General features: G+C 39.9%; 1 protein-coding gene across 2 annotated transcripts in view; it reads left to right on the top strand.

Moving 5' to 3' along the window:
* The window catches only part of LOC121652369 (potassium channel subfamily T member 2), a 44,553-nt gene that overhangs the window by 16,621 nt on the left and 15,132 nt on the right, over nt 1-12,800 (top strand). The window contains exons 2-14 of one of the 2 annotated variants that reach the window (XM_042005138.1): nt 1,695-1,774; nt 2,130-2,232; nt 2,480-2,542; nt 3,356-3,404; nt 4,169-4,228; nt 4,964-5,038; nt 5,275-5,358; nt 5,469-5,519; nt 5,781-5,875; nt 6,558-6,738; nt 11,075-11,239; nt 11,679-11,815; nt 12,351-12,414. In XM_042005138.1, coding sequence (XP_041861072.1) covers nt 1,695-1,774; nt 2,130-2,232; nt 2,480-2,542; nt 3,356-3,404; nt 4,169-4,228; nt 4,964-5,038; nt 5,275-5,358; nt 5,469-5,519; nt 5,781-5,875; nt 6,558-6,738; nt 11,075-11,239; nt 11,679-11,815; nt 12,351-12,414 — 1,207 coding nt within the window. The remainder of the gene's footprint in view (nt 1-1,694; nt 1,775-2,129; nt 2,233-2,479; nt 2,543-3,355; nt 3,405-4,168; nt 4,229-4,963; nt 5,039-5,274; nt 5,359-5,468; nt 5,520-5,780; nt 5,876-6,557; nt 6,739-11,074; nt 11,240-11,678; nt 11,816-12,350; nt 12,415-12,800) is intronic. The other variant, XM_042005146.1, reaches the window with a different exon arrangement.

Below are 12,800 nucleotides of genomic sequence, written 5' to 3'. Positions count from 1 at the left end.
CTCATATTTAAGTGGTTTTGGGTGATCGCCCAAATCAAATTTAGCTTAGGGCCCTATAAAAGTTTAATAATATTATTGCATTGTATGTTATCTGTTGAGTGTGGTATTGCCTGACCTTGACGGTTGTTATAGTTTTATGTATTCATTGTGCACTGTATTTATATAGTAACTGAGTTTTTGTTTTTTGTGTAACTCTCAGGTCCTTCTGGTGTCAGGATTTTCAAATTATCTTAGACTATGGGAAACCACCTGTTTTTTTACTGTATGTAGTTTGAACTTTTATTAAATATTAACTTTTGCAACACATAAAGTTGTTAGTTTCAGCTGAATTTTCAACAATTTCTTTTTAACCCAAGGAGAATCAGTGTAATTTTTCTAATGTAATTACACACCTTTGAAGCATGTGAGATGTTTAGCTGTGTAGATTTATGCTCTTGTCCCTTTCTTCATCACGTGTACAAAACCATTATTTTTTTTACTATTACTGAGAGATCTGCTCAGAGCGGAGGGAGCCGTCTACAAGTTGCAACGGGGCCATCAGCTTCAATGGCTCAGCACAGTTCACAAGCATGTGTTCGTGAACATCTGCTCTTTTGAGCGGAGGGAAAAGACAGTGAATTCTGTGTTGCCATAGTAACAGAGGAAAGTTACCCCACACCCCCAAATGTTGCTTAGATGGCGTAATAGTTTGGTTTTGTTCTGTGTTTGTCAGACCATGCGTGTTGGTAGAACATCTCTAGAAACCTGGGAAGACCCCTCACCCCTTCACCCTCCTCACCCCGGTGCCACCGCTTCTTTCTCCTGCAAACAGGAGAATAGACTGCAGTTGTTCTGCCTCTCTTTCATCTGTTTTTGTGTTGAACGGAGACCAGTGTGTCGGGCCAGGCATAATTCATCCCTGACCTGAGTCATCCACTCTTCCTTCCATAGGATGAAAGGAGAGCCACTGAGAATTCCCATCTTTGGTGATCAGACATGAAATACAGCCACCTGCAGTCTGTCTGATTACATGTAAGAACATGTCAAAGCTGCCAGAAGAGTCTCTTTGTCATTTTGGTCACATCTCTATGTGACAATCTGTGTAAGGTGGGCATGTGAGTGGTCTAATAATACTAATGACCTGGTAGCAGATGTGTACTTAGTTTGTCTTTGTGCAAAGATGTAAGTGTGTGTGTGAGAGAAATTGTGTCCCTCTAACAGGAGGGTGCTGACCTGGAAAGGCAGAAAGAGCAGTAATTATGGCCTCCTATGTTCAGTAGAAACATCAGAGGGAAGTAATTTGTTGCTCTATATTTAATCAGTGGAGATAACGAGACTGACTGCAGTTGTCTGGGCCTATGGGCAGGCGGACAAGAAGGAACACCATTTCCTCCAAAACCCATTAGTCTTTAATGCAGCCAGCCACACTGTCTTATTTCCATATTTTTCTGTGTTCAAATAATCATTATCACCTTTTCCATCTCCAATTTACTCAAGTGTGCACTTTCTCTTCCTCACCTTTATTCTAGTCTCACCCACCTCTCAACCCTCCACTTGTTTTCTCACCTGTATCATTTGACTTGACTTTTAAAAAAGTATTTTATCTCTTTGGTTACCCGAAGCGCCTCCTGTGTACTATTCTTCTTGATTCTCCAGCTCTCTCTTTATCCTTGTTTCTGTTATTGACTCTGCCCATCTCTCCGTCCCTCTCTTAGGGTGCAAGTAGAGTTCTATGTGAATGAAAACACTTTCAAGGAGCGCCTCAAGCTCTTCTTCATCAAAAACCAAAGATCCAGTAAGTTGCCAGTGTTTAAAATCACACCTTCTCTGTGTGTAATTAGAAGAGAATTTTCTGTTTGTGTCTTCGTTTCTACATGAGTTCCTCCCACTTCTGGTGGAAGAAAAGTGTGAAATTTTTGCTTTTAAAACATGGTTGTTCTTGCTCTGCATTTCATCACCCATTATTCAACTTGTCTTCTCTTTGTGACTCTGTTATGTGTCTGTGTTATTAAGATTACAGCACAGTTTATTTATTCCCCCCCTTATGTCTTTAAAGTACCAATTTATTCACAGTCTGGTTTGTTTTGTACTTGATCGGTTAAGGGCATCTTTGATTTTTAATAGCCAATTATCCTCTTTTTGTATCACAGGTCTGCGAGTGCGAATGTTTAACTTTGCTCTGAAAGTGCTGAGCTGCCTCCTCTACATTGTCCGAGTCCTGCTTGACAACCCACAAGAGGAAAGGCAGGACTGGTGAGAGAAATTGTGATAAAAGGGACTTAATGAGGTGAAAACAAAGTCTCTGTGACTATGATAGTGTTAACAAAAGCACCAGGTCAATAAATGAGATGACGGTGGATATAAAGCAACCCATTAAAGAACTGCTTGTGAGATTACAGTGTGGCAGAGACGCAATAAAGAAAGTTAACTCATATTTTCAAGAGACGCTTGACTAGGAAATCATATTAATTGCAGTTTTTGTTGTTTTTCCCTCCTGCAGTGTTAACGAAGTTAACTGTACCAAACAAAACACATCATCCCGTCCTTGGAGTGAGTTTGACTGGTAAGCATACCTCTAATTAGGAGTGATGGCTTCTGCCAGCAGACAACGACCATGAAACCACACACCCCAGAGGACTGACATCCCCGACCCTGTCTCACTGGTCGGAAATGTTCTATAACACAATCAATGCAACATCACTTAACTGCTGCAATCCACAATGTTGATATTAAGCAACAGAGATCCACATTCATTTGTCACAATCCAGCTGCATGGATTACCTGTCAACATAATATGTATGTAGTGCTTGTGCAGCCTAATCAGCAGCGATCTAGTGGAGATAAAGTATGTAATATACAACAACAGAGACAGAAGAAAAGCAGAGAGTGCACATGGACCTGAGGCTATGACATGTCTCCTGCTTAGGGACCTATTGATCTAATTGATGGCTAATGACACTGGCTAAGCTCTGGCTCCAAATGAATAAGGAGTCTGACAGAGTGAGCTTAGGAAAGGGGCAGGTTGCCTCCTGCTTCAGGCAGCAGACTCATAGCATCAGTGGAGATGGCAAGCAGCCACGATAAGCCCCAGGGTGTCTTAGAGGAAAAAATAGAAGCAGCATTTCTCTGTCAATAAGGACATAAATTTGACTCTGAATATTACTGTGTTTCCTATAATATGAGCACACTGTGGTTTAACTGTAAACAGCAATTTAAGCAGTGACATGAGTTGTGTTTATAGTCCATGTTTGGTTTCCCTGTGTTCAGCAGAAGAGCGCTTTAGATATTTTACATTTTAATGGTACCTGTATAATTTTGTCCTTCCTTGCCATATCTTTACCTTATATCTGTTCTTTTCTGTTCCTGCACTTTGTAGGAAACTCATCATCTGGGTTGATAGACCTCTACCGCTGTGGGCACTGCAGGTCAGATATGTCAGTAAACTCCTGTGAAAACAAGCCTCAGTCTCTTTACGGTCACATACACCAGTCAGCCACAGCACTCAAACCACCTGTCGCTAAAATAGTTCTGACCCACTAGGGCTGAACTTGTTCCAGAGCATCAGTCAGGTTGGGATCTGGACAATTTGAAAGCCGGATCACCAGTGTGGGTTATTTGAGCTGTTCCTGAGAAGCATTTGCTGCGATTGCTCTGTTGGGAGAGTGCTGTTGTCATGGGAAGGTGTCCGTGTCAGAGCGACATCCACATTAATGCCAGGAACAAAAGTTTCATAGCAGAGCATTGCATTGTGATTACATAATCAAAGTTTTGCATTTCAGTGGTTTTATAGCTAACTGATGTTAAGAGCCATTTCTGGGTCCATTTCTGCTTTCCCTTTATTGGTTTATTTGCAATTAAGTTTATGTCACATCATTTTAGGGCTGTAACACTGATCTCAGATTATTGTGCTTGGCATGAATTTACACTTTCAGGATGATTACACACATGCACAGGAATAAAATCAGACACCAGGCTGTCTCTTGCTTCATTTAAACCTATTCCCTCTGAAGCACAAACATCAGCACACCCACTGATTCCACCCACACTCTCTATCTCTGCGACTCCAAATTTCTCTCTGCTCTGGTCTCTCTCCAACTATCTCAACTGCTCTCTCTGTCTACTCTCCCTCCATGTCTGAACATTTGTTTCTTACTTACTTCCTTGTCTCTCCCTCCCCCTCTTTTTGCAGGTGCTTGTGGCTTTTATCAGCTTTTCAGAAACTATGTTGCTTCTGTATCTCAGCTACAAGGTGAGCCTCTCATGGCCCCCAATGGCCACTCTGAAGCCTTTTGTGCTGTCTGTGACTGTGATGTACACATGTGTGATGTGTATTTGTGGGAAGGCAGTGGGTGTGGATGGATGTGACATGATTCAGGGTGTTGTTTGTCCACTTTGTGCTTCTCTGTTTGTTCACTCTACTGAGCCAATGTTTTACTTTCTCCACCAGTCCTTAGCTTTTTGCCAATGGGGGGGCCTGGGGGCTTCCTCACATCATTCAGTTATGGATCAGAAAGACTTTAGGGGCAGCCCCTGCATTGAAGCTAAGAGGGGCCAATCTATCAACGGGTTGCCCTGCCTTTGATGTACTTGACACTATAAGCCTATGAAGGGCTCACTCCACAGATTATTCTGGAGGCTGGAGGTCCTAGCATTTAGAGTTGACTGATTCCTGTGGACATAGTCTGTGCATGTCCTCCTACACTCATTCTCATCAGCTGCATCCAGGCAGCAGACACATAAAAACAGCCATGGCTGACATCTTAATTGAACAGCAAGACTCAATGGAAACTGAGTAATGCTGCTTCTTCTCTCAAAGGACACAACGGAGTTGTATAACCTGTATACATCCCTATCACTGCTATGGACCAAAAGGTCCTCAGTTTGTCCCCTTCTATTCTCAGCAGTAGGTCTATTATGTGCTAATCCCAAAAGGTTACCAAGACAAGGGAGTTTCCTGACCCCTGTGTGTGGTTTGTGTTTCCAGGGCAACGTTTGGGAGCAAGTATTACGTGTCCCCTTCATTTTGGAGATGATCAGCGCCATCCCTTTCATGATCACTGTGAGTGGAGAGATAAGTGATACAGAGCACAGATAACATGGAAAGTCTCTCAGGCGGCTGTTTCTTTTGGCCTTTATGAGACACAACACACTAACAGCTGCTACAACCACAAAGTGAAGAATATTACAACAGACACATTCTGGCATAATCCATTTTCTTGCAAGAAATCCCATGAAAGTACAACATAAAAAAACTGATGTGACTGAGAGTCAATTGAGCTTCTCTCTTCTTGACAGGTGATTTTGCCCTCCTTAAGAAATCTCTTCATCCCAGTATTTCTCAATTGCTGGCTGGCCAAACACGCTTTGGAGAACATGATAGTAAGTGATGTGCTGTATACTTATCCAGTTTTTCCATTGCTGTCATCTCAGCATCTCTGTTATGTTATTTTGTTGGCATGCAATTCCCCCCTCTCCTTCTCCCATTTCAGCCCACCAGTTTTATCTCAAAACTACTGTTTAGGATAAAACCTGCTGTGAAGGTAAATCTGTCTGAAATCATTCAGTAAGAAGACACGCATTTCTAAATACATTCTGCCTCCATTTGTCCAACATTATCCAGCTTTCTCAAATGGCTCTCTCCCTTGCTGCTTTAAATATTCAAATACTTTCATCCCATTCTGTAATTCATCTTAATATTTCACCCTCTTTTCTGCTGTTCATGAGCTTGCTTCATCCCAATTTGATTATTTAACAGCTTTTTGTTGGTAATTTCCATATAACTATTATCTCTCACTCTCCAGAATGATCTCCACAGGGCAATCCAGCGGACACACTCGGCCATGTTTAACCAGGTAGTGATACTTATCAGCACACTGGTCTGTCTCATGTTTACATGGTGAGTACCCTCAGTTCTGGTGCTAAACTGAGAGGAGGGGGGGGGGGGGGGGGGGGGGGGGGGGGTGGGGGGGGATATTAAATGGAGATTGAATAGGAACTAAACTGTGTCACAGCCATGGACAGAGTGAGAAAAAGAAAGGATGAGATGGGCAAGCAGTGGTGTGATACATGCTGTAAAAATTCATATAGGGGAATGAAAAATGCAGCTACTGGAGCTAAAAAGGAGAATGGCAGAAGGCAGAGGAGTAATTGGTTACCGTGAGAGGGAGATGGTGCTCTTAAATGACAGCTGGTGATTGCTTCAGCGCAGTGGAGGATGTGTCAGCTTGTTTCATGTCTGGTGCAAAAGCCAGATCCTACACACACAGCTTGAGTTAAACTCTCTGACTATTTCAAGCACTGACTTTTGCCTGTCTTTTAAAGATTACCATAATTTGCACAGCTTGAAGACTTCGATACAAAAATTTGCAACATATCTTCTCAAGCAGACATCCTCCTCTATCTCTGTACAAAAAAAAAAAAAAAATCACAGATTTTGCACAGGTGTGAAAAACAGATCCCCACGAGTAAAAACACTTACAAGCAGCTATACCTCACACAGCATGTGAAGTCTCTTTGATGCTCACTTTTCTTGCTTTTCTAATCACCTTCATCTTCCCCATCCCATTGACCTCCTTCAGCATCTGCGGCATTCAACACCTGGAACGTGCCGGCAACAACCTGACTCTGTTTGACTCGCTTTACTTCTGCGTGGTCACCTTCTCCACAGTGGGATTTGGAGATGTCACCCCACGGATCTGGCCCTCACAGCTGCTAGTAGTCATCATGATCTTTGTGGCTCTCATTGTGCTTCCCATCCAGGTGAGAAACTATGGGAATAATCATAAAAATGTCACAAAACAGACAAAAAAATTCAAAAGAAATATCCATTTAATATAGAAAGTTTTGAAAGTGAGTTTTAAATCATGTTTCAAAAAGCCTTTACTGATCTGATGAATTCATGAGACCTGAAAGCAAAAAAAAACATTTTGTTCCTCTCATGTTTTATCAAACCTTTGGAGATTCAAACTGAACTCTACTAAACTGATCTCCAGCTCCAGATCTCAACTAAAATAGGCACATATGCATATTAAAAGTGATCAGGAAACAAATGTAACCATTCCTACAATAGATGGCATGTTATTGTCACATGTAAAAGCTCATTAGTTTTAAAAAGAGGCTCAAGACCTACCTTTTTAGCTTAGATTTAACTGGGTTTTGTCCAATCTTAAATTATTTGATTTATTTTATTCTTTTTTATTTTTTTATTTTTTACTTATACCAAATTATTTTATGAAGTCCTTTATGTGTATTAATTCATTTATTCATATTTTTATATTTATTTAACTCCAGTGTTTTCCTCATGGGGATCCTTTGCGCTGGGAGCTTTGCCTGCTCGGTCTGGAGGTTGTTGCCACGGTGATCGCCCTTGACCGAGTGGCTGGGGCTCCTGCACTGCACCCCCTACAGCTGTGGTGTGGACTCTGGCCTACCTTTGTCTGGGTGGTTGCAGTTGTCTGTGGAGATGGGTGGGCTGGCTCCTGATGTGATAGGATCCCCAAGACATTGTTTCCTAACAGAAGTGTCAAGCCAGATATTTATTATTTTTATTATTTTAAATTTTTTTTTACTTTTAATATTTTTTACTTTTTACTTACTTATTTATTTTTTAAATGTATTTGTTTATTTATTCTAAGAGACAGAAATTGGGGAGTCCGTGTAGAATGGGGGGTTGACTGTGTGGGAGAAAGATTTTGTGTGTGTGTGTGTGTGTGTGTGTGTGTGTGTGGCTTGTTTCATTTAATATCCATAAATTGTTTTTATCATGTAAAGCACTTTGCGTTGCCTATGGTAGGAAAAGTGCTTTATAAATAAAATTGATTTGATTTGATTAGTTCTCTTTAATATGCTCAATAAGAGTAAAGCGTTCTCCCATTTACACTACTAATACTTATATTTCCCCTTGCATGCAGCAATCTCACTGCATATTACATGGATTTACAACACCATTTTAATTTAGGAAGCAATGAGAAAGGCTTCTGTACTGACTCAATTCCTAAAAGAGCAGTCAACCGCACCATCCATGCATACTGCCATCTTAAATCGGTCTCTTGTCTTTTGGCTGCTCCACAGAGGGAAATTCATGGCTGAGAGCTAGAAGAGCTGTTTACACACATTCAAGGACTGATAAAACACCTTGACAAATACATCAGTTTGACTGTATCCCAGCAGTCCCTCTTCATATTGTGAAAGCCTTTGTATCCCTGAGGTAGCTCTCTTGCCTGTTTTTCTCTCAGAACATGTGATGGTGCTAATAGCATTCATTTTCTCCTCGTTTTTGTTGCACCTGCAGTTAGAGGAATTCCCTCAGAGCAGGTTAACTTTTTATTAGTTTTTTTTAGATTTTTAACATTTGATAGGTGCATTGAGTATATTCAGAATTCAGTTGTTAGTCTAAGTGAACATTTCACATACCTGCAGTGACACTTTTCTTATTCTTAAGGATAAATTTGGATTTTAGGCTGCACACTGGTGTGTGGTAATCAGTGTCCCCTCTCAGCAAAAAGGTTCCTTGGTCAAATCTCAGCTGGGGCTAATCTCCTGTGTGTTTGCATGTCCTTTGCCAGTGAGGGTTCTCTGAGTACTCTGGCTTCCTCCCACAGTCCAAAAAACAGCCTTATTTGGTAAATGAACTGGACTTATAGTAACATGTTAACCACTCAAAGCACTTTCACACTACAAGTCAAATTTGCCCATTCACACATTCTTCTATTCTTACTACAACTTACTACTTTATTCTTTTTAAAGAACTGGCAGCCTTTCTAGGGTGTACACTGCCTCTCACCTGATAGTAGCTGGGATGTACTCCAACATCCTGCAAATGTAATAGAACAAAGCAGGTATGAAAAAATTAAGGAAAAATATATATATATATATAAAAAAATGTTTTCCCAACATAACAATCTCACTTTTACCAGTCAAATTTTAATTCAAAGAAAAATCCATTCATCCATCCATTGTCTATATGCACTTATTCCAATGCTGGGTTGAGGAAGGCTGGGATCTATCCCAGCTGTAATCTGCAATCAGGCGAGACAATACTTATTTTTTTCAGAAATCTACCCAGCACCAAATGTGTGATGAAGCACTTCTTTACTTATTCTAATAGTAGACATTCATAATTATTATTTTCAAACATCACACAATAATATCAGATTGAATGGTTTATAATTTTAGATTTAGATTTTATGCAAATTGGATTCTAAATTTCTTAAATGACTAAGACACTTCTGTAAGATATTAAGACTGTTATGATGGATTTGCCAACTTGAAAGCCTTGTAGACAAGTTAGACTTTTTCCTACTCCTTTTAGAACATGTTGAATTAAGATTTCTTTTGTTTGTTTGTTTTGGTTTTGTTTGTTTTTTTTTTTTATAACTGGTACACATTGCATGATTGCTTTAATTTTCAACATGTTTAAAATAAAATAAACAAAATGATGTAATTTGTCCAAGAAAGAATAGTATATCAAATGTTCCCCGCAGATAAGAAAAATCATTGTGGATGACAGTTATCTGTATATTCATGCTTTTTACTTAATCTTAAATTATCAGTGTAAGCAATAAAAATAATTCATGTCTATATTGTAATGATTATTGCAATCAAAATTTCAGATACTGTATCTTGAAATACAATTTATACTCACAAGATTGTGAGGATATCTTTAATTTCAGTTCTGAGCATCAAGAGTTTCATTTTTATCAGGAATTCTTAGAAGAACTAGCATTTCAGATGCCAATTTAGCATCTCTTTTTCGTTCGATTGAATGTTTGTTTGCTGTAGAACTGTTGGTGTGGGTCTGCATCCTACACATGCATGATTAACCAGCTTTTCATAAAGCTCTCAGGTTCTGCAGCTTTGACCGGATGGTGGAAAATATCTTCAGACAAACCTCACATCAAGAAAAAAAATTGAACATACGAAAGCTTTTACTAAACTTGTACAAGTCAGCTTATTAAAAAACACAGGAATTCTGGTCATAATTGGCATTGTTTACTGTCTCATCCTCTCCACTCCCTCGCCCCCATCTTTCATCCATAAATACCCCTTGACATTTAGAAACTGTCCATGCAAACCCCCACCCTGTGTGTGTGTTAGTGTGCCTCTCTGTCTGACCCTGAGTCCTGCCATGACCAGAGCAGAGTCCAGGCAGCACAGAGCCTCAGGTCACACATTAATTCAGTTCTTTTTTTCTTCATCTTATTACATCCTCTATGGGTTTTCCTTTACCTGATCTCAACACACTTTAGGAAATGTTATTCAACATGGTGGCCTGCCATTTTGAGTCTAAAGATGATATTGATTTAAAGATAAGATGAATTACCAGCCATCAAGATCTTTTTGTTTCTTCTTGACAAAAATTCAGTTTTACCATTTAACTCAAAACAAATCTTTATGTTTTTGAGCAAAATTTTGATTGTTATATCCCTAATCGACCATCAAATGATGGCTGAGTAAAACATGATTATCTTATGGAAGTGTACTGCCTGATGATGCTTTCAAGCTGGAATCTTAAAACAAAACTAATCAGATTTATCTGAGGCAAAAGGATGACTTTCCAGGAAGCAAATAAATGAAATACGGCTACAGCTGAGTCATCATCAGCTCTTTATTGCAACTGCTCCTGCTTAGGAGCTCAGAAGATCCAATACTGCAGGCCCAAGGTTCAATTCATTAGCTTCTCACCTCCCACCACCCTGACAAGTCATTAATATCTGTTTTGTTTTGTTTTGCTTGTTACTGTATAAATCTATAGGATATTCTGTTACACAAGCATCACTTTATGTTTTTTTAATGTTGCTACTTTCTGCTGTTCATCAACCCACCTGACATGCTCAAGCACATTCGTAGGTTTTTTAAGCTTCACTATAATTCCCTTCATACCCCTGTTAGTGCCCATTATCACCTTACATTCATCCATCCTTCCGAAATTTCCACTTATCTTAATTCCCTCAAACACTCTCCCTAATCAAATGGAAACACTATACAGTACAAGGCATCGTTTTCTTTTCATATACCACCTGAGCCCCCGCTGTATTCTAGCTAACTTAATCCCGTTTCCATCTGTTGAATGTGATGGATGTCGCCCTGAATGCAGTTTGAGCAGCTGGCCTTTCTGTGGATGGAGCGGCAGAAATCTGGGGGCAACTACAGTCGCTACAGGGCACAGACGGAAAAACATGTGGTGCTGTGCGTCAGCTGTCTCAAGATTGACCTCCTCATGGACTTCCTCAACGAGTTCTTCGCTCACCCCCGGCTGCAGGTCTGGTTTTAAAGTAGGACAAGCAGGTGCTGAGGGGTCTTGTTTGTAAGTGTGCTGGTTGTCAATGATAATCCTTTCCAGGAGCTCAAGCAACTGAGGGTAAAGCACAGGATTATTTCTTGAATAGCAAAGATCAAAGTTAAAGCATTTGTGTGTGCGTGCTTGTTTGAAGGTGTAAATATTTACTTGTTGTTCTGTGGATCAACTTGCTTTTTTATATTGATATCTATTAATTCCCTGCATTTTTAGTTTGATCTGGGAAATTGGATGTTCAAAAAGATAAAAGAGGCTTTAGAGTACTGCTTGGCTACAGCAACATGAGAATATTGCCACAAGTGGTGTGTAATATGGTAAAATTGTTGCAACAAGCAGGATTTCTTGCAAACTTCTTACTTATTTTTAAACCTCATTGAGTCATAATACAAACTGTGTGTGTTAGGACTACTATGTGGTGATCCTTTGCCCGGCTGAGATGGATGTCCAGGTTAGGAGGGTCCTTCATGTCCCTCTGTGGGCCCAGAGAGTTATCTACCTGCAGGGATCTGCCCTCAAAGACCAAGACCTGATGAGGGCAAAGTGAGTCACCGTGACCATGTATCTTATTTAGAATCATTATTATCACAGAGTCATTCTGCAACAGCCGTGCTCCAAGAAAACCCACAATAGACTTAAATTAAAACACTTTGATATGAAGTCATAACATGTCGAAGGATGGAGCTGTAATTAAATCTTAAAGCACCTACAGCCTTGATGTAAAAGCTGTAATTACAGCTTGAGTCATTAAGCTTTTTTTTTTTTTTGCCCCCTTCTGTTAATACCAAAGCCCCTCATGATAACTACACAGAGGGAAAAAAAGGAAAAGCCTCCTTGTTTAATGTCCTCGCCTCCTACTATCTTATCTTTAAATTGTGTAGGCTTGAATGTTACATCGGTACATTTGTTGTTCTATTGTCCTATTTTTTTTCCTTTTCAGTCTTCTCCCTCAATAACATGACAACACCCTCCTTCCTGTGTCTCACGGCTTCCCCCAATTCTTTCTTCCTCTTTTTTCCCTCCCACTCGGTCTGTCTCCTTCGCTCCCATGGCTACACATTCTACTAACTACCTGCAGGATGGACGATGCTGAGGCCTGCTTTATCCTCAGCAACCGGTTTGAAGTGGACCGCATTGCTGCTGTACGTTCCTCACCACCTTTCTGCATCAACATAACAAAACATCCTTTTTAAGTTAAAGCCAAATTAAACTCTTGTTTTCTAACATGCATCTTAAAAACTATTAACCCCATGTGGTAACCCTTTTCTTAGGTCTTGCTTTATTAAAATTAACCTTAAAGGTGATTTTCTGACCAATGGGTTTAGTTCACTGTGCTGGCTGAATATTCCACATGTTGATTCATAATTTAAACATTTCCTTTAAACCATTTTCACACGTGAGAACTTGAGTTTTGTGTGTTGACACATTTATAAATTGTTCTTGTTTCACTGATGATACACAGATTTTATGGAGGGCAAAGATGGAAAATCTCCGCAGAAAATCTGGAGTCAGTATCGTACATTACAGG

Source organism: Melanotaenia boesemani, chromosome 2 (genome assembly GCF_017639745.1).
Source record: "Melanotaenia boesemani isolate fMelBoe1 chromosome 2, fMelBoe1.pri, whole genome shotgun sequence".
NCBI classification, from domain to species: Eukaryota; Metazoa; Chordata; class Actinopteri; order Atheriniformes; family Melanotaeniidae; genus Melanotaenia; species Melanotaenia boesemani.
The sequence above is the reverse complement of the archived record's forward strand: the minus strand, read 5'-3'. Positions and strand labels throughout refer to the sequence as shown.